Source organism: Sturnira hondurensis, unplaced genomic scaffold (assembly GCF_014824575.4).
Source record: "Sturnira hondurensis isolate 20B ecotype Veracruz unplaced genomic scaffold, ASM1482457v3 Scaffold0011472, whole genome shotgun sequence".
NCBI lineage: Eukaryota > Metazoa > Chordata > Mammalia > Chiroptera > Phyllostomidae > Sturnira > Sturnira hondurensis.
In genome coordinates this window covers 379099-400859 of record NW_028084103.1, presented here as the reverse complement: position 1 = coordinate 400859, position 21761 = coordinate 379099, and the positions used below count along the sequence as shown (strand labels likewise).

At 38.5% G+C, this 21761-nt stretch overlaps 1 protein-coding gene and 1 pseudogene across 2 annotated transcripts in view; one reads left to right on the top strand and one right to left on the bottom strand.

Moving 5' to 3' along the window:
• Positions 1 to 20659, bottom strand: part of CENPI (centromere protein I) — a 77050-nt gene extending 56391 nt beyond the window's left edge. Inside the window, exons 1-7 of one of the 2 annotated variants that reach the window (XM_037060188.1) lie at positions 20462 to 20659; positions 18230 to 18471; positions 17253 to 17390; positions 13542 to 13660; positions 9871 to 9978; positions 784 to 832; positions 505 to 551 (exon numbers count right to left, since the gene is read on the bottom strand). In XM_037060188.1, coding sequence (XP_036916083.1) covers positions 505 to 551; positions 784 to 832; positions 9871 to 9978; positions 13542 to 13660; positions 17253 to 17390; positions 18230 to 18458 — 690 coding nt within the window. In that variant the 5' untranslated portion in view covers positions 18459 to 18471; positions 20462 to 20659. The remainder of the gene's footprint in view (positions 1 to 504; positions 552 to 783; positions 833 to 9870; positions 9979 to 13541; positions 13661 to 17252; positions 17391 to 18229; positions 18472 to 20461) is intronic. The other variant, XM_037060189.1, reaches the window with a different exon arrangement.
• Positions 6461 to 6904, top strand: LOC118996673 (NADH dehydrogenase [ubiquinone] 1 alpha subcomplex subunit 8-like; annotated as a pseudogene).
• Positions 20660 to 21761: the final 1102 nt, after the last annotated feature.

The following is a 21761-nucleotide window of genomic DNA, read 5'->3' as shown; positions in this document are numbered from 1 at the left end:
TCCAGCCACACCAACCCAGTTCCCCAAACAGCTTTACATCTACACATCTGCTCATTCTATTCCTTCTGTCAGGAGTGCCCTGCTCTTCTTTCATGACCTAGTTAAACACTATTCATCCCTTAAAACAGGAGTGTCAAACTCATTTTCACCGGGGGCCACATGAGCCTCAAAGTTGCCTTCGATAAGGGCCAAATATAATTTCAACTCCTAAACAGTTAAGGATAGTTACAGTTATACAGTTCTAAAATTATTTCAGGCCTTTGAAGGCAACCACGAGTCTGATGTGGCCCCTGGTGAAAATGAGTTTGACACTCCTGCCTTAAAATGTCTCTCAAGGATCACCTCTCTTCCTTGACCATAGTTTGATTCAGTTTAATTTTGTTGACTGAGTTGCCTAGACAAAAAGTTGATTGAAGGTAATGACTCATTCCCTTTTCTATCTCCAAAGCCTAGCCCAATATTTATCACTATCACTGGCTAGTTCTGGGCCTTTGTGGTACTCACCATTTTTGCCTGAAGATCAAGCAGTTTTCTCACACGAAATGGTTTGACTAGAAAAGGTTAAAAAAAATACTATGGATATGGCTCATACACCTCCTTGTTACTACACAAGAATATAAACACCCCAGTTAAACAATTAAGCAAATGCTTAGATAAAAGTACTAAAAAACAATTCCCACAAAACTCTGTCATAGAACTAATGCTAGTAGTTAACTTTATAAAGGCAATACAAATGCTAGTTCAACACAGTGAATGTAATATAACTGGGATAAAAATACTCACCATTATCTTTTTTGGTAAGTAAATATAAGAAATGGCAGACATAAGGGCACTGTTAAAAGAGAAAAAACTTTTAAAAAGGGAGAAATAACAATATATGTTGAACACAAGAGCAACAAAATCTCCTCAAATGTCAATTTTATACTGATTAAGTGAAAAGGCTTCAGGATATCATTGGAAAATAGTTTAACAAAGCTTGTCTTTTTCATATTACACAGTAGTGATAAAAAACACATTTTAAATATTTTATTTATTTATTTTTGCACAGAGAAGAAGGGAGGGAGAAACAGAGGGAGAGAAACATCAGTGCGTGGCTGTCTCTTCACATCGCCGACTGAGGAACCTGGCCCGCAACCCAGGCATGTGCCGTGACTGGTAATTGAACCAGTGACCCTTTGGTTTGCAAGCTGGTGCCCAGTCCACAGAGCCACACCAGCCGGGGCGATAAAAAACAAATTTTAATTGGTATCCTGTGATGCCATTTTAAATTTTATTTTTAAAATATAAAACACTGCAGTTTGAAAAACAGAAAAACTTCTACCTAACAAAAATTCATAAACTCCTTCTAGAAGTCCATGTACATATATGAAACTTTTAATCCCAAAGGATCAAAATACACATTCTTTTCAAATGCACATAGAACATTTTCAAAGATAGATCAGATGAAAACACAAAACAAGCCTTAACAAAATCAAGAAAATTGAAATCATACCAAGCATTTTCTTAGATCGCAATAGCTTGAAACTAGAAACCAACGCCAAAGGAAAAAATTCAAAAACAGTCAAATTCATGGATACTGAATAACATATTATTATACCATGAATGGTGGAACAATGAGAACAAGAAAGTGATGAAAAAGTTGTAATGAAACAAATGAAAATGAACACACAACAACCCAAAACTTATGGAACACAGTAACGGCAGTCCTGGGAGGGAAGTTCATAGCAATATAGGCTTACCTAAAAAAGACAGAAACATTTCAAAAAAAACCAACCTAACCCTACACCTATAAGAACTCAAGGAACAACAACAAAGACAGCCCAGAGGAAGTAGAAGGAAGGAAATAACAAAGATCAGAGCAGAATTAAATGACATAGAGACTAAAAGCACAATTCTAAGGATCAATGAATCCAGGAGCTGGTTTTTTAAAAGATAAAAAAAAAACAACAGACAAGCCTTTAAGCAGGCTCATCAAGAAAAGAAGAGAGAGAACCTAAATAAACACAATCAGAAATGAAAGAGGAAAGATTACAACTGACACCACAAAAATACAAAGGATTGTAAGAAATTACTATGAAGAACTGTATTTAAAGAAATTTGAAAACCTAGGTGAAATGGACAAATTTCTAGAAAAATATAATCTTCCAAAACTCAATGTAGAAGAAGCAGAAAGCCTGAACAGACCAATAACAGCAGAATAAATTGAAGCAGTAATCAAAAAACTCCCATCCCACAAAAGCCCTGGACCAGATGGTTTCACAGGAGAATTCTACAAAGCATTTAAGGAAGAGCTAACCTCTATTCTTCACAGACTATTCCAAAATATCCAAAATGATGGAAGACTTCCAAACTCTTTTTATGAAGCCAGCATCATTCTAATACCAAAACCAGATAAAGACACAACAAAGACAGAAAATTTCAGGCCAATATTGCTGATGAACATAGACACTAAAATCCTCAACAAAATATTGGCAAACCGCAGCCAGCAATACATTGATCAGGTCATACACCATGATCAAGTGGACTTCATCACAGAGATGGAAGGATGGTACAGTATTTTAAATCAATATATGTAATACAGCATATAAACAAAAGGAAAGACAAAACCCACATAATCATATCAATAAATGCAGAAAAAGTATTTGATAAAGTTCAGCACCCATTTATGATAAAAACACTCAGCAAAGTGGGAGTACAGGGAGCATACCAAAATATAATAAAGGCCATATATGAGAAATCTATAGCCAATTTGATACTCAATGAGCAAAATCTAAAAGCTTTCCCATTAACATCAGGAACAAGACAAAGGTGTCAACTTTCACCACTTCTATTCAACACAATATGAAAAATTTTAGCTACAGAAATCAGACAGGAAAAAAGAAATAAAAGGCATCCAAATTGAAAAGGAGAAAAAAAAACTTTCACTGTTTTCCAGATGACATGACAGTGTACATAGAAAATCCTATAGACTCCACCAAAAAAAATTTCTTGACCAAATAAATGAATTTAGCAAAAGAGCAGAATCCAAAGTCAGTACTCAGAAATCAAAGGCATTTTTGTACACCAACAATGAAATATCAGAAACAGAAATCAGGAAAAAAAATCCCATCTGATATAGTAACAAGAAAAATAAAGTACATAGGAATACACCTAACCAAGGAGGTAAAAGATCTGTCCTCAGAAATCTACAGAACAGTGATGAAGAAAATTGAAGAAGACACAAATAAGTGGAAGCACATGCCATCTTCATGGATAAGAAGAATTAACCTCATTAAAATGTCCATACTACCAAAGCAATTTATAGATTCAGCACAATCCCAATTAAAATACCAATGACATATTTCACAGATATAGAACAAATATTTCTACTTTTTCAAACATGCCTAGGTTGTGGGTTTGGTCCCCAGTTCAGGTGCATGTGAGAGGCCACTCATCAACATTTCTCTTTCCCTCACCTCTTTTCTGTCCCTTCTTCTCTCTCTAAAAAAATCAATAAAGAAAAACTTTTTTCAAAAAGTAAAGAAGAGTCAAATACATACTAATCATCATTTTTTCACTCTTGTGTACCACAGTACATTCTTCTCACAAGAATTTATAAACCACATGCTAGGCCCTATGTAGGTTTGCAGTTTGAATTTACACTAGTGATATGACCGACAAAACATCAATTCAAGAGTTAAATGTGGTTCTAGCTTCATTGTACCACCCAGATAAATCATATATCTGTAAGGGACTTATATCTAAAATAATAATAATAAGACCCAATAATAAAAATGTTTAACATCACTAATTATTAGAGAAATGCAAATCAAAACCACAATGAAATACCACTGTATACTCACTAGGATGGGGATAATGAGAAAGAACATCAGATAAATAAGTATTAGTTAGGATGTGTTAAAACTGGAACCCTCATACACTACTGGTGGGGAGGTAAAATGGTGTAGCTACCATGGAAAACAGTATGGTGGGTCCTCAAAATGCTAAACATATAATTACCATATGATAAAGCAATTCTATTCCTAGGTATATATCCAAAACAGGGACTTGAACATATACTTGTATGCCAATGTTCATTGTAGTATTGATTTTAGCCAAAAAGTGGAAATAATCCAAGAATCTATTAACAGATGAATGAATAAACAAAGCTTGGCATATTCATACAATGGAATATTATTCAGCCATAAAATGAAGTTCCAATACATGCTAAAACATGGATGAACCTTGAAGATATGGTAAGCGAAAGAAGCCAGACACATAAGGACAAATATTGTATGATTCAGTTTGTAAGACGTACCTAGAGTAGGCAATTTCATAGACAGAAAGTAGATTAGAAGTTACAGGGGCTGGGAAGAGAATGAATGCAGAGTTATTGCTTAATTGATAAAGAGTTTCTGTTTAGAGCAGTAAGTTCCAGAAAGAGTAGTGATATTATATTACAACATTGTGAGTGTACTTGATACCAATGAATTATACACTTAAAATACTTAAAATGATAAATTTGGTGTTATAGAAAAAATATAAGCGGTTAAAAAATGAAGTGCTTCTGCATGCTACAACATGGATAAAATCTTGAAAACATTATGCTAAGTAAAAGACATCAGTCATAAAAGATTACATATTATGATTCTATTTATATGAAATTTCCAAAATAGGTAAATCTCTAAAGACAAAAAACAGACTAGAAGTTCCTTAGGAAACCTTAAATAGAAAGATAGGGGGTGACAGATAAAAGGTATGGGTTTTCTGAGGTAATTAAAATGTTCTAAAATTTACTATGCTCATGGTTGCACATATCTGTGAACATACTAAAAAGCAGTGAATTCTATATGCTACTAGAATGGATTTTATTGCATGCGAATTATACCTCAATAAAGTTGTTTTAAAAAAAGTATCCAGAGAGGAAAAAAAGGAATGATTAAAATTAGACTGATTCAAGAATGGAAAGACACCTGTGGAATAACATTGCCAGTGTTTTAGGGAATTTAACTGTCCCCCCAGAGTCCTGCACACAGCAAAACCAATCTTCAAGAACAAGGGCATAGTAAAGACATTTCCAGACAAAAACAGAGAGTTTAACATCAAATGATTCTCACTGAAAGAATATTTTAAAGGTTATACTTTTTAGAAAAAGGAAAATGATCTAGATTGAAGGTCTGAGATGCAAAGATACTGGTAAATATGCAGGCAAATATAAACAAACATCGACTATGAAGATAAGAATAATATCTACTTTATGTGTATGTGGAGGAAGATGAAGAAGAAAGAGCAAGAACTAAAATGAGACAATAATACATATTAGATTAGATTAACTCAAATTAGAGAAGGGTATGTTCAGAATTAAAGCATTCTAAGGTCCTTGTATCACTCTAGATGAAGATAAAGATAATGGTTACCTTTAGATTTTAAGTAAAAAACATTAAAAATTAAAACTGAGAAAAAATCTAATGTTTAATTCATCAAAATAATAAACTCATTACATAACTGCTATACATTTTAATTAATTAATTAAATTATTTATTTATTTATTCATTTTGTTTTTATACAGAAGGGAAAGGAGGGAAAAAGAGGAAGAAAAATATCAATGTGTCGTTGCTTCTAGTGTGCTCCCTACTGGAGACCTGGACGAAAACCCAGGCATGTGCCCTGACCAGGAATCAAACAAGTGACCCTTTGGTTCACAGGCCAGTGCTCAACCCACTGAGCCACACGAGCCAGGGTCATAACTGATATATTTTATAAAATGTAAATATTTTCCAAAAAGGAAAATACAGTAAAAAGACTGAGGCTGTTTTACATTTTACATTAGACTCCCAAATTTGCATGTTAAAATAGGTATAATAACACACACAGAATGTGTTAATGTCAAAACTAGAATAGGAGGAAAACTACAATCAACCCAAAATAAGACAGTGGGAAAGTATCAGAAAATAGTAGATCAGTCCTGGCTGGTGTGGCTCAGTGAATTGAGTGTTGGTCTGTGAATGAGAAGGTTGCCAGTTTGATCCCAGTCAGGGCACATGCCTGGGTTGTGGGTGAGGTCCCCAGTGGGGGACATTTGAAAGGCAACCACACATCGATGTTTCTTTCCCTCTCTTTCTCCCTCCCTTCCCCTCTCATGAGGTTCTCATGGTCTGCAAAGATAGTACTTGAAAATCTTCCAGTTGAACAGTACATTGCTTTTGTAGTTATTAAGGATTTTAATGTGAGTAGTTATTCTTTCTAATAAAAAATCAGTCTACTGGCATCTCACAAAAAGCAATCCTCTGCTTATTAATTCTTATGAGAATTTTACATTGTTAATCAAGAAAATGTAGCACTGGCTAGGTAGCTCTGTTGGTTAGAGTGTCATCCTGATACATAACAGTTGCAGGTTTGATCCCCAGTCAGGGCACATACAACAAGCAACCAATGAAGGAGATGGAGGCAATGCAGCTGTGGCTGCCTCGTCACCAACATCATGCCAGAAATAGTGGAGCTTTTACTCTGGAGGATCTGAAAGTGCAGGAGGTGAAGTCAGTTCTGCTGTGCTTAAAGCTGCGGCCCATTACTATGGAGCTCAGTGTGATAAATGGAACAAGGAGTTCATGCTGCGCCGCTGGGAAGAAAGACCTGCAGCACTACTTAGAGGAAGGCAAGCTTGTCAACAACTGTACTCTTGACTTCTTGAGGCAGATATAGCATCACTGTGCAGAACCTTTTACAGAATACTGAATCTGCATAAATTATTTCAGCCTCTAGCCATTATGTTGCTATAGTAAACAGTAGGCAAAGTTTGACAAGTGTGTGCTGACAAGCTGGGCTGGGGGCAACCTGACCTGAGAGAGCTGTCCAAGGTCACCAAAGTGAAAATAGAGTGACTTTTATGGGAGAATCCCTACCACTCAAGACCAAGACCAGAGCCCTCCCCAGAGGTAAAAGGAGATCTGAAGCCTGCCAAACATGGCAGCCACCTTTATTTCTGGACCATATAAAGATGGGTCCACAGCCCTGGCTGGTGTAGCTCAGTGGATTGAGTGCAGGCCTGTGAACCAGAGGATCAAGGTTCGATTCCCAGTGAGGGCACATGCCTGGGTTGCAGGCCAGTTCCAAATAGGGGACACACAAGAGGCAACCATACATTGATGTTTCTCTCCCTCTCTCCTTCTCTTCCTCTCTAAAGATAAATAAATAAAATCTAAAAAAAAAAGATGGGTCCACAGCCCCCACACAGTCACATGCCCAGATGATGGTGGATGAAAACTCACATGTGGTTTGCATGGGCCAATAGAGTTCTTTTGGGGATCACAAACATTAACAGATAATTTATGTGACTTGGTAGTTATTCTATACCATTTCCAGGCCATTATAAAATTTAAAGAAGAAAAAAAGAAGCAACCAATGAATACATAAATAAGTAAAATGACAAATTGATGTTTCTCTCTCTTCAATAAAAAATTTTTTTAAAAAAATGTGTAGAGGACTCCTGGCCAAGATGGAGGCATAGGAAGACACACTGTACCTCCTCGCACAAAAAAAAAGAAGGACAACAATGATTTAGAAACAAAATAGCAACCAGAACTGACAGAAAATTGAACTGTATGGAAGTTGGACAACCAAGGAGTTAAAAGAGACACATTCATCCAGACCGGTAGGCAGGGCAGAGTTGGGCAGCCGAGCACAGAGGGGTTGCTGCACAAAAAGCAGTGGCACCGGCCACACAAGGCACCCAGGGCATACATGATGGCAGTAGGTGGACGCTGGGTGTGCAGGCAGCGGCTAGCAGACCTTGAGCACAGGGTGGCAACAGGCAGACCCAGTGAGGCAGCGATTGTGAAGCAAGGCACTACAATCAAGACAGCTGGCTGACCCAGCATTCCCACATTCATGCACAGATAAACCATGCAAAACTGGGGAGCAACACAGACCACGTAACCCAGGGTCCCAGCACCAGGAAATAAAGCCTCAAAACACCAATTGAAAATACCTGTGGGTGTTGAGGTGCCAGGGGAGACTCCCAGCCTCACAGGAGAGTTCAATGAAGAGACCCACAGGGTCCTAGACCATACACGAGCCCACTCACCTGGGAGTCAGCACCAGAAAGGCCCAGTTTGCTTGGGGGAAGTGGGGAAGGGACTGAAATCTCACAGAAAGCAGAGCAATCTTTCTGTGAGAAAGCTTGTTCCCTCTCTCACCATTGTTCCCTCTGATTCCTCCTCCACATACAGCATCTCAACCCAGCAACTGGGATGCCCCACCCTGGTGAACACCTAAGGCTCCCCTCCTCCTATGTAACAGGTGGGACGAGACAAAAAAATGGCCCAAATGGAAGAACAGATCAAAGCTCCACAGCAAATACAACTAAGCAATGAAGTGATAACCAACCTATTAGATGCACAGTCCAAAGCACTGGTGATCAGGATGCTCACAGAATTGGTTGAATTTGGTTAGATGAAAAAACGAAGGCTACAATAAGTGAAATGAAGCAAAATGCACAGGGAACTGAGAGTGATGGGAAGGAAACTGGAACTCAAATCAATGGAGTGGACCAGAAGGAAGAAAGAAACAACCAAACACAAAAGAATGAAGAAACAAGAATTCAAAAAAATGAGGAAAGGCTTAGGAACCTCCAGGACACCTTTAAACATTCAAACATTCAAATTATAGGGGTACCAGAAGGGGAAGGGGAAGAGCAACAAGTGGAAAACTTATTTGAACAAATAATAAAGGAGAACTTCCCCAATCTGGCAAAGGAAATAGACTTCCAGGAAATCCAGGAAGTTCAGAGCGTCCCCAAGAAGTTGGACCCAAGGAGGAACACACCAAGGTACATCATAATTACATTACCCAGAATTAAAATGAAGGAGAGAATCCTAGAAGCAGCAAGAGATAAGGAGATAGTTACCTACAAAGGAGTTCCCATCAGACTATCAGCTGATTTCTCAAAAGAGACCTTGCAGGCAAGAAGGGGCTGGAAAGAAGTATTCCAAATCATTAAAGACAAGGACCCACATCCAAGATTACTCTATCCAGCAAAGCTTTCATTTAGAATGGAAGGCCAGATAAAGTGCTTCTCAGATAAAGTCAAGTTCAAGGAGTTCGTCATCACTAAGCCCTTATTTTATGAAATGTTAAAGGGACTTATCTAAGAAAAAGATAAAAAAAACATGGATAGTAAAATGACAGCAAACTCACAATTATTAACAACCACACCTAAAACAAAAACAAAAACAAAAACAAAAACAAAAGCAAACTAAGAAGACAGCTAGATTAGGAGCAGAACCATAGAAATGAAGATGACATAGAGGGTTAGCAACTGGGGAGTGTGAGGAGCAGAAGCAGGGAGAAGGTACTGAGAATAAATAGCATAGATAGTGGGGAGAAAATAGACAGGGGGAGGGCAAGAGTTGTGTGGGAAATGTAGAAGCTAAAGAACTTGTGATACATGGACATGAACTAAAGGGGGGGATGTGGGTGGGAGGGGGTATGCAGGGTGGAGGGGATCAATGGGGGGGAAATGGCACAATGTAATAGCATAATCAATAAAATACATTTTAAAAAAGAAAGTATACAATAAGTGACCCAAAGGACCCCATGGAAGTGGTTCAAAACAGGAAAGATGGCAATCATTGCAAAAAAAACTCTAATGTGGAGTTATCTATTTGTAACATTTTATTTCCTTGAACAAAGATATAAAGTTAATATGGTAGAAAATTATATTTGTTCATCTGAGACAAGAGCAAGGGTGTAATGTTATCTTAATACTTTTCTATGTCTGACACCTTTTCAAATAAGTAAAAAAACATTGTGTGGCACTTTGAAGGACATGTGGTACATCAATATATAAGCACATACCATTTGATCGATGCATGATGTCCAATTTGTACTTACCAGTGCATCATCTTGCAATGAAGCAAAAAAGAAGCCATAGAGCAAGTTAATTTTCTCTTTGTGATCAATGAAGTCAAACATTGCAACCAGCCAACGATAAAAAAGTATCTATTAAGAGACAAAATGTTTATCTTTAGAGAAATATAACTGGCACAATAGAACTTATTTCTCCACTCAGGGCTGTTTTAGAAGTCTCTAACAGGGGTGTCCAACCTAAAGCCTGTGGGCTGCATGCAGCCCAGGATAGCTGTGAATACAGCCCAACACAAAGTCATAAATTTACTTAAAACATTAGATTTTTTTTGTTTTTTGTTTTTGTGATTACATGTTGCAATGTATTTAATGTGTGGCCCAAGACAACTCTTCTTCCATTGTGTCGTAGAGATGCCAAAGGGATGGACACACATGCCTAGCACAAAGCAGGATAATAGATTTTATTTCTCAGTAATAATTTCCATTTGAACAGAGTCCTTGCATCAAGCTACATTGCTCCAAATCCTTAGGCTTTGCACAAAAGGTCAGTGCCATTACTCTCTAAGTGGCTCTTCCTTGCCAGTCCTTAAGTGGCTCTCAAGAACTTATCATCAAAGTGTTTAAAAAGATTACCTTGGACAACTTCCAGTCAAGATGACAGCACAGGTAAACATGGCTCGCCTCCTCATACAATGACATCAAAATTAAAACTAAACTATAGAAAAACCATCACTTAGAACTATCAGAACTAGAGTTAAATGAAGTCCGACAACTACAGAATTAAAGAAACCACATCCACTCAGACTGGTAGGAGGGGTGGAGACACAGGACAGGCTTATCTTACATCCATGTGTGGTGGATAAAAATTCAGGAGGGATATCTCAGGAGTGAGAAATCCTAGCCCCACACCAGGTCTCCCAGCCTAGGGTTCCACTGCCAGGAAGATAAGTCCCCATAACTTCTGGATGCAAAAATCAGAAGGGATTGTGTTAGTGGAAGAAAGTTCTGTAGCCCCAAGCAATTCCTCTTAAAGAACCCACACACAGACTCACCTACTCAGACTCACTCCCTCTGAGCTCCAGCAACAGGTTAGTAGCTTAAAAGGCACCAGTGGCATATAGGGAGGAACCAAAGTGTCTCACATCAAGGCATGAACTGGGGTCAGCTTCCCCCTGACAAAAAGGCAGGCAGAGGGCACTGTCACTTTTCTGAACCCTCCCTATACAGAGCCACAGAGCCAATAGGCAGGCATCATATCTGAAATTCCATCAACCTGGCTAACAATATATGCCCCACCCTGGAGATCCCCCGGGACTCCATTCCACCCAAATTACAGGGCTACCCAAGCTGTTCACAGTACTTTTTCATATGAATGACTGGTCTTGGCTCATGCTTCACAAGTTCCTAAACCCTCTCAAACTAGCAAAAGCCAGCCTCAGTGAGCCGCAAGCCCCTATACATCTTGCTAAGGCCTGGTACCAGTAGCAGTCAGCCTAGATTCATAGCTTGGCTTCACCTGGGAATCTGCAATCCCAGCACAAGTAGCAGCCATTTCAGAATGCTTTATAACTCAGGCAGTGTAGCACCAGTGCTGATCTTAGCCTGCAACACCCGGGAAACCCCAGGGCCAGCGTACCCAGTGGACAGCTATAGACCACGTTGCAGAACCACCACCCTGCCCCTGCACAGCTGATTCCCCTGAAAGTGAGAAGGTTGGTATTCAGTGGTCACAGCCAGTCCTTGCAGCTAACTGGCCTGGGCAAATCCCTCCCATTGACCTGCCAACAGCAATCAAGGCTCAACTACAAAAGGAGAGTATACTCAGCCCACACAAAGGGCCCATCTGAAGTACCCAGCTTGGGTGATGGGGAGGCTGTGCCACTGGACCATACAGGACACCTACTACATTAGGCCATGCTACCAAGAGAGGGAGTCATAGCAGCTTTATCTAATTCATAGAAACAAATACAGGGAAGCTGCCAAAATGAGGAGACAAATAAACATGGCCCAAATGAAAGAACAGGTCAAAATTCCTGCCCAGGCCAGTGTAGCTCAGTGGATTGAGCACTAGCCTGTGAACCAAAACATCGCTGGTTCAAATACCAGTCAGGGTTCATGCCTGGATTGTGGGTCCAGTCCCTAGTTGGGCATTTGTGATAAGCAACCGAATGATGTTTCTCTCACATATCAATGTATCTCTCCCTCTTTTTCTCTTTTCCGTCCCCTCTCTGTAAAAATAAATACATAAAAATCTTTAAAAAATACTGCATAAAAAACTAAACAAAATGGAGATAAGCAATCTATAGATGCAGAGTTCAAAACACTGGTTATAAGAATGCTGAAGGAACTTAGTGAGGACATCGACAGTGTAAAATAGATCCAGTCAGAAATGAAGGATACACTAATTGAAATAAAGAACAGTTTACAGGGAAACAACAGTAGAGTGGATGAAGCCAAGAATCAAATAAATGATTCGGAACACAAGGAAGCAAAAAACAACCAATCAGAACAACAAGATGATTAAAAAATCCAAAAAAAAAAATGGGGACAGTGTAAGAAGCCTCTGGGAGCACTCCTGGCACTCCAACATTTGCATGAATGGGGTGCCAGAAGTAGAAGAGAAAGAGCAAGAAATTGGAAAACTATTTGAAAGAATAATAGAAGAAAAGAAAACTTCATTAATTTGGTGAAGGAAATAGACATGCAAGACCAGGAAGCATAGAGTACCAAATAAGATAGACACAAAGAGGCCCATTCTAAGACACATCATAATAAAAATGACAAAGGTTAAAGATAAAGAGAGAATCTTAAAAGCAGCAAGAGGAAAGCAGTAGTTATCTACAGATGAGTTCCCATAAGGCTGTCAGCTGATTTGTCAAAAGAAACCTTACAGTCTAGAAGGGTGTGGCAAGAAATATTCAAAGTCATGAAAAGCTGGGACCTATAGCCAGGACTGCTCTACTCAGCAAAGTTATTATTTAGAATCAAAGGGCATATAAAGAGCTTCTCAGACAAGAAAACACTAAAGGAGTTCATCCGCACCAAACCATTATATAAAATGTAAAAGGGACTTATTTAAGAAAATGAAGAAGATCAAAACTTTGAACAATAACATGGGAATAAATACCAACCCTATTTTTCGGAGTATAAGACACCCTTTTTTTACCATATTTTTTGTGCTTCAAAAAATCCCCCTATTTTCCTCCTTTAAAACCTAGGTGTGTCTGGGGTCCACACCGTAAGATGCACCTAGGTTTTAGAGGAGGAAAATGGAAAAAAAATTTTTTTGAAGCAATAAATGTGGTACAAATGCACATCTTATAGTCCAAAAAACATGCTATCAACAACTGAATCTAAAAAATAGACTTAGCAAACAAGAACAGAATCGTGGATACAGGGAGCATTTTGATGGTTGCCGAATGGGAGGTGGGTGTAGGAGAATGAATGACAAGGTGAGGGGATTAAGAAATACAAATAGTTACAGAATAGCCATGGGGATGTAAAGTACAGGATAGGAAATGGAGGAGCCAAAGAACTTATACTCATGACCCATGGACATGAACAAAGGTGTGGGGATTGCCTGAGGGAGTGGTGGATGCTGGGTGGAGGGCAGCAAAGGGGGAGAACTTGGCACAACTGTAATAGCATAATGGATAAAAAATAACTTAAAAAAGGAAAAATAAAAACAAAAAGATTACCTTGGTGCTACCACAACACTTGCCAGTACAAAGCCAGGAGACCGCCTTAACCACAGATTCTTCTGATATTAGAGTTGCTGGAATCATGCATCTCAATATCTGAGAGTTTACAGCACTCCCTGGGAAGCAGACAAACTCTCAATTAAACTGCATTTTGGTATCTTGATACTTACCTTACTATCATTCACTCTCCGTTCTAAAAAAAAAACACCTCACTTTACATTGAAGGCAAAGAGATATTTGACATCTCTTACCATTATTACCACATTTTGAAATCAAAATGTACCTTAAACTTCTAATGTAAACTATAAAGCAAAATCTTTGGCTCTGATATTTCTATTTAAAACATGAGGATAAGTTCGGGGTTTCTTTTTGGGTTAAAGACATGTTTGGAAATTAGAGAGAGGAGATGGTTTCACAACTCTGTGAATGTTTAAAAAAAACCCTGATGCACGCTTCAAAAGTGTGAATTTTATGGTATGTGAATTACACCTCAAAAGAAGTCTTTACTCACAGGAAAATTTCAAGGATTATTCTTTTGTTATTATATTTTATAATGGCAGAATAGATTCTGATTTATTTAAAACTGACAGACATCTTACACGAGCTGCTATTAAATAAATATTTATTTATTTAAGAACAAATAAATATATTTGGACTCTCCATCCCTCCCCCAAAAGGGGAGAGGATAGAATGGAACAGCTATTTTTGGAATTAGATGGCAGTAATATTCTACACTGGTCCAATTATTCCATCATACTCTCTGGCTTCTATGATATCCTTCCATCTGGTAAGAGAAGTGATGTTGCAAGTAGCTTTGTATACATCCTGTATCAACTTCTACTTATTAAGACTTCAAGATTTAAATAAGCATCTCATTAACTCCTTTTTGTATTTAAACACTGTTTTATTTGCATTCTACTGTGGTGATCACAACCATTCACTGAAAAAACACTGTTCTCCACTTATGCAAGTAGAATTCACAAAAGCATCTTGGATGCATGCATTTTTAACCACAGTTTTATATGGCTAAAAGTGTGGCAATCACCTCCACTCACTATAATAACACCGTTCTCAACTTGTCCCACAAGTAGCATTCTTGGGTACATTTAACACATCTTTAAACACTATTTCACATGTATTATAGCACAGTGATCACATTCATTCACTGAAATAATGCTGTTCTTAATAATCCTGTAAGTAGCATTTTCAGAAACATACAAGTTTATTTTACATTATTTCAGCAAATGGATGTGATCACTGTGTTATAATGCATGTATACCTTTATTTAAAGTGTAAAGGGACACACATATCATTTTACATTTTAAATAAAAGTGGTATATATTTAAGATGTACAACATGATGATATGATATACATATACAGAGTAAAATGACTACCACAGTCAAGTTAATTAACATTATCTCTTCACATAGCTACCTTTTTTTGCATGTGGTAAGAGCACCTCAAATCTACTCAGAAAATTTCCAGTATTTACTGCAGTATTATTAACTATAGTTATCATACAGATCTCTAGATTTATTCATCCTGCATAATTTACAATAATGTATCTCATCAATTTTTACCTCATCATTCTATAGAGAAGGAAGCAAGAAGTGAAAACAGATAATGAATCACAGGAATAAAAACCTCTGCTTTCCACTCCTATGGTTCTTGTTTTTATTTCTCTTTTCTCCCACACTTTCACCCTCTAACCCTTCTAAAGTTTAAAACAGTCTGACCCTGTGACACTTTACACATGAACCAGATTCAAAGGGGGGATTCAGTAGGCTGTATTCTTACTTCCCAATGACTGTTTAACTAATTTCTAAAGAGTCTAGTCTCTTTGTACCTAATTACAACATTTGTAGCACACCTGCCCCTGAATATGCATTACAGCTCAGCAAAAGAGCTACATGTAAAAATCTAGTGGTGATGAGGGATATCATAGAAATAACTAAAAGGGGAAAAAGCAGTTAAGGAGGTCACATTTCACATCATCAAGTTCCACCTTAATAGAAAAATTAAAAGCTATACTAAAAAGCCAGAGACTGCTTTATAAATCATATATTCAAGTTTCTAAATCTGGGGCATGCATTTTGAGAGAGGCATATATTTGCCACAAGACCTGACAAACATCACAGAAATGTTCTAACCATTAATTTCTGAGATATCAAGAAAGAAAAGAGAAATTCCAAAATAGAAAACACCTGTACCTTCCATACATGTTTTAAGGGGAAAAGGGAGAAAGAGAATTGTTCTTGATAGACACTGATCAGTTAAACACGGATTCCTGGGAAGATATCAGAACCCAACAATCTAAAACCACTTAAAAGAAGAACCTTGCCCTTCCAACTGGTATAGCTCAGTGGGTTGGGCATCATCCGGCAAACTGCAAAGTCACCAGCTGGATTCCTGGTCAGAGCGCGTTCCTAGGTTGCATGCCAGGTCCCCAATTTCAGGCATGGGACAGGCAATCAATCAACGTTTCCCTCATGCATGGATGTTTCTCCCTCTCTCATTCTCCCTTCCTGCCCGTCTCTCTAAAAATATGTATATATAAAATCTTTAAAACAAGAAGAGCCAATCTTATTAGGTCAAATTTAACTTTCTAGAAAACACAGAGAACTCATCAGGTAAAAGCAGAGAAATAAAATACCTGGGACTCATACTGAATTCAGCTGGTAATGTGTTGTTGCTTTAAACACACATGCACACACACCTGTAAACATGATACTAGGGTATACACAAAGAAACGCAATATGCAAGGGCCAGTTTTGATAGTCTTAATTTTTTTTTAAAAAAAGGCAGAAAACCCGGTAGCAGTGTGGCACAGTACAAACCTTAGAAAGGGAGTTAGAAGATCTAAATTCTCCAGTTCTAGCTCTGATGTTTAACCAAGTTTCTTTAACCACTCTGGGCCTGAGTTTCCTCATTTTTAAATGAAGATGTACAGGATCTAAAGTACCTTCTAAGTTGCAATGTGGATACAAGTAGCTTAAAACATCTTTCTCAGCCCTGGCTGGTGTAGCTCAGTGGACTGAGCACAGGCCTGCGAACCAGATGATCATGGTTCGACTCCCAGTCAAGGCACATGCCTGGGTTGCAGGCCAGTTCCCAGCGGGGGACCCACGAGAGGCAACTATACATTGATATTTCTCTCTCTCTCCTCCCCTTCCCCTCTAAAAATAAATGAATAAAATAAAAAAAACCCATCTTTCTCAAGTAAAAACAATACTGGCCAGATGTTATTTCTTCCTAAGAACTCCACCCCCATGCCCATTCCAAATTAATTTAGAACAGGAAACATTTGTACAAAAAAATAAAACCCATCTTGACTGTTATGGTCACAGATGCTGGATAAGTGAACCTAAAAGTGAAGAAGTAGACCAAGTGATCTCTTAAGGTGCCTTCCAGCAACATTACTTAAATTATATCTACGCTTCTTAAGAGAAATACTGAAAATGGCTCCCATGCATTTGGTGACAAGAGTGTTTACATTTTACTTGTAAAGTTATATGATAACTAGCCATTTTCATCATTCATACAGAAACTTTTGGCACATAAGATAGTTTGAATATAAGAAAGTTCCATTTTGGTGCTGTAAATAGAATAGTAAAAAAGAATTGCAACTGATTCTAATGAGCCATCTAATTCAAAGTCTGGGGGCGAAACTAGTAACAAACTATGACAAATGTATCCCCTTGACATACCAAATTTGCCACTAAGTGCCACATTTAATAGAATGTCAATCCCTTCTGGAGCTAACCCATTCTTCCAAGCCACATTTTCCACAGTTTTCAGGTGTTTTTCCAAGGTTTTATCTTTATTCCATGAAGTTTTAAAGGAACCTGGAAAAAGAACCATATTAATGAGAAGTTTAAAATTCAGTCTCCAGCCTCAGTAATTACAACTTGGGATATTTTAAAGGAATATCTTTATGTATAAAAGGCCCTCCTAAAAGCCCTTCAAAGCCTTAAAACTCTAGAATATTTAACAGCAATAGCACCTTCAGTGAGGAAAACTAAATTATGCCTTGACATCTCTGCTCTAAACTAATTAAAAGCATTGAATTTAGACTATAAGTTGTGTCAATACTAGGACAGTGTTTCCCAAAATTTGAAATCACCTAAGGAGACTTTAAAAAATCCCAGTGCCCAGGTTGCATCTCGTACCAAAAAAATCATATTGTCTAAGAGTAGATGCCAAGCATTAGTGTGTTGAAAGATTCCTGGGTAATTCCAATGTGCAGCAGTTTGGAAACTGCTCTGCCAGAAATGTGCTTTGCTATCATATACCTTGTACCAAGCATACTGATATGCGGTAAGTAGGTGCTCACTAAACATCTGTTAAACAGACAAAAGCATGAAGGAGCAAAAATATGCTCTCCCCGCCCTGGCTGGTGTGGCTCAGTGGATTGAGCACGGGCCTGCGAACCACATGATCGCGGTTCGATTCCCAGTCAGGGCACATGCCTGGGTTGCAGGCCAGTTCCCAGTTCCCGGCAGGGGACACATGAGAGGCAACCATACATTGATATTTCTCTCTTTCTCTCTCTCTCTCCTTCCCTTCCCCTCTAAGATAAATAAATAAAATCTTAAAAAATATATGCTCTCCATTAAAGTTCTTTAACTAGTCTAGAATATTTTGACAGAAACAGGACTTTCATAAGGAAAATAATCTGTCTTACCTTTCTCAAAGTATCTCATCGCTATTTTCAGAGCATCTTCTGTTAGTTCATCAGCATCAGCATGTTCATAATCTTCCACTGGACTGTTTTGTCCATGTTTCGAGATGCTCTTTGAGTTGCTTAGGTTCTCTTTCAATTTCCAGGCCAAGAGATTAGTCTGATAACTATTACTACGTCGTGAAGTTCTCTTTGGTATCTGAGAGTTCTTAACTCTCTTTTGAGGTGACATTATTGTGCATGTTCTATACAGAAACAAGTGTCATTACCATTAATCAACCAAGCTGTCCCTTTTTACCCCACAAAGACAGGAACAGTATCTTCCTATATTCCCAAAATTCAGTACACAGTACCTAACATACAACAAGTACACAACAAATAACCTGACAAAAATCTGGGCAACAAAACCTATAGGTTAGCTTTCTCAGAAAGCCCTTGACTTAAATGGGAATAGAGAGAAATAACTCTCCAGGGTAACATTCATCAGATGAACTGGCCTTCCTTTAGAGGGAGAAAAAACAGTACGAATACAGGTAACATAGCAAGTTCTCTTAAAATGGCTATATGACATAAACGAGTCCAAAACTAGACTATCTTATGAACTCAATCTTACTTTCTCCAATCACTCTTATTTTTCTCCACCCTTCCTTGATTTTGCATTTATCTTTTATACTCCCTATTTTGCCAGTGCTTAGTTATAACTGTAGTTCAAAAGTCAAACTTCAGGTAGGCAAACTAAGGATTCTAAGAACAAAAAAATTCCTCATTAATTAATTTGCTTATTCAATAAATAATTAATGAACATCATCTATATGCCAAGCACAGTTCTAGTTACCAGTATAAAATAATAGTCAAGGTCTCTGCTCTCATAAGACTTATAAGGGTGGTGAGGAGCGTGACAGTCAATACTAAATAAGTACCTTATTTTACCATGTATATATGCACCCACATTTTTGGCCCAAACATTCAGAAAAAAATCTTTCATTTTAATTTTTAATTCAATTTATTTATTTATATTTAGATACTTGTCTTTTATAATAAAGGAATTTTAGTATTTATTTTGAACATTTCATGGTACAAGATATTTTAGGTAACAAATAGTTACAAAACACAAGAAGAGATACAGGGTATTTCAGGTACTACCCATGTATAATGCTCATCTCGGCNCTCATCCCCCCCCCCCCCCGCAAAAATTTGGGCAAAAAAATGCACATCATATATGGCACAATGCGCTACATAGCTAATAGGGAATATAATACAATGATGTGATAGAAACGAGGTAGGGGTGAGAAGCTACTTTGGAATAAGTGTGCAGAAAAAGCTTCCCTGGTTGACCTTTAAACTGACATTTGCATGCCAAGGAACCAGCTACTTGAAGATGTCCTGAAAGAGTATTTCATGGAGAGGGAAGAGTAAGATTTGCTAAGACCTTAAAGCAAGAGCTTTGCGTGTTGGAAAAACAGCAGCAGCACCAGCGGGGGTAAGAAGTGGCGACACGAAAGAGGCAGAAAATAATGGGGGATAAAGTCAGAAAGGAAACCAGAGTAAAGAGTTCGGATTTTAAGTGCCATGGGAACTACTGGGGAAAGGAGAAGTGTTAGGCAGGGGGAGTGATACCAATCTGGCTTAGGTTTTAAGACTATTTTAGCTACAGTGTGAAGAATAGAATGCTAGGGGTCAAGGAGTGGAAACAGATCAATTAAAAGGGCCTTGCAGAAGTCCAGAAGAAATATAACTGTAATCTGAACTAGGTCTAAAGTACAGCGGTGGAAGAGGTAGAAAATGATAGTATCGTGATATGTTTTGGAGATAGACTGGGCAAGACCATGATAAAATACTGGATGTAGGTGGGGAAAAGGGAAGAGAGGAACACAGAATTCTTCTAAATCTTTGGCTTCAAATAAGAAAAACTAAGGGGATAGTTGGAATAATACTCAATTCCACCTCCCTAGAACAGATGAGGCCAAAGCAGGAGAGCAATATGTGTACCAAACCCAGTGGAAGGTTCCAGGTTTTAAGCAGTTGTCTAGGTTCCTACCGAAGGGCAGGCAAATAGCTTCTGACCCCACTCGGTTGACCGGTCCCATAGCTTCCCAAGACTCCCCCTGGCTCTTCCTGGTTTGGGGAGAAGACTCAACCCCAGCCACACTTTGCAGGCTAGTCCTGCTCGGAAGTCAGTGAGATCCCCTTTGATCTCAGAGTCCCCCTTTTGCGCGGTATTTAAAAGTACCTTACCCAAAGCATTCCTCTATCCCTGAAACTCCGGAGTTCAAAGATCCCCTCCAGGATTCAAATAAGCGTGCCTCCCATGCGCATGCTCTTCCCTTGTGACGCGGGAGCCGGCCTGGCAGAGCTGAGAGCTCTGCTGAAGTCTGATTGGTTAGGTTAAAGTTTAACGTCGCGAGGCGGCTCGCGCGCCAAGACTGACGCAGACCCAATTCCGTTTTGTCCTTTGTCCCACCGTTCGGGCCCCCAGGGCGTGTGGTGAATTGACCTTTGCAGCGGGAGCCAGCTGATTGGCTGGCGTTCCTGCTGTTCTAAAAACTGTTTGCATTCGTCATTTTGCTTAAAACAGAACAATCAGCGTGTAGGTTCTTGAATTTAACATGATTAGTTATAGTGACCATTTTGCCCAAATTGACTCCAAATTTCGATACTTGATAGGAAAACATGAAACTGCAAATTTTGCAGTAAAGACCGCCCCCCCCCCCCCACCTCCCGTGCTGGGCAATAGACTTAGGTTAAAGGGCCTGTGACCTCTAAAGCTGTCCTTTTCCGGATGTGAACTAGGAGGTGGGAGGGGAAAACGGTTGTATCTGCCCTCCTTTTACCAAGGATGGGTACCCTTAGCAGGGCTTGCTAAGAACATGTGTCTTAAACCAGATGTGGTAACTTGCATATAACCAGCCAGTCGACATGTATGTAAATATTCCTAACTTTGAGGGGTGATGAACCTAGAAGAAATTGGTGAAAACAGTAATGAGCTTAGTGTGAGACCTAAACTTAGTCCCTAGTTTAATCTCCTACTAGAGTAGGAATCAGAGAGGACAGATATAAACAGCTCTCGCTAATTGTTTGAGGCCAAAATATACCCAAATATTGTAGGCAAAACTATAGGAAGAATCTTAGGGAGGGATGAGGAATCAAAGATTAAGTTGGTGTATTTGGGAGACTACAGTGGAAATGACTTTTTACCACATTTTATATTTGTATGGTTTTTCAGTGCACTTTCATGAACTCTTATTTAATCGTGCATGAAAACTGAGTGTTCAATACTTTCATAGTAGTTGATCTTGCTTTTTCTACTAACTGAACATTTCTCAAGTCATTTATACTTTAAAGCATTTTATAGACTCAATTGTAAATTGGAAAGGGTTTTAATCCTTCAATCCTCTTCTTTTTTGTAAATGATGAAACTGGGACCTTGAGTGGTAAAATAACTCACCTAATGTGACAAGACTATGGCACTAGAGCTTGTGCCACTTTGTGGACACATATAGTGAGAGATACTGGCTCACCTTTATTTAATATACCT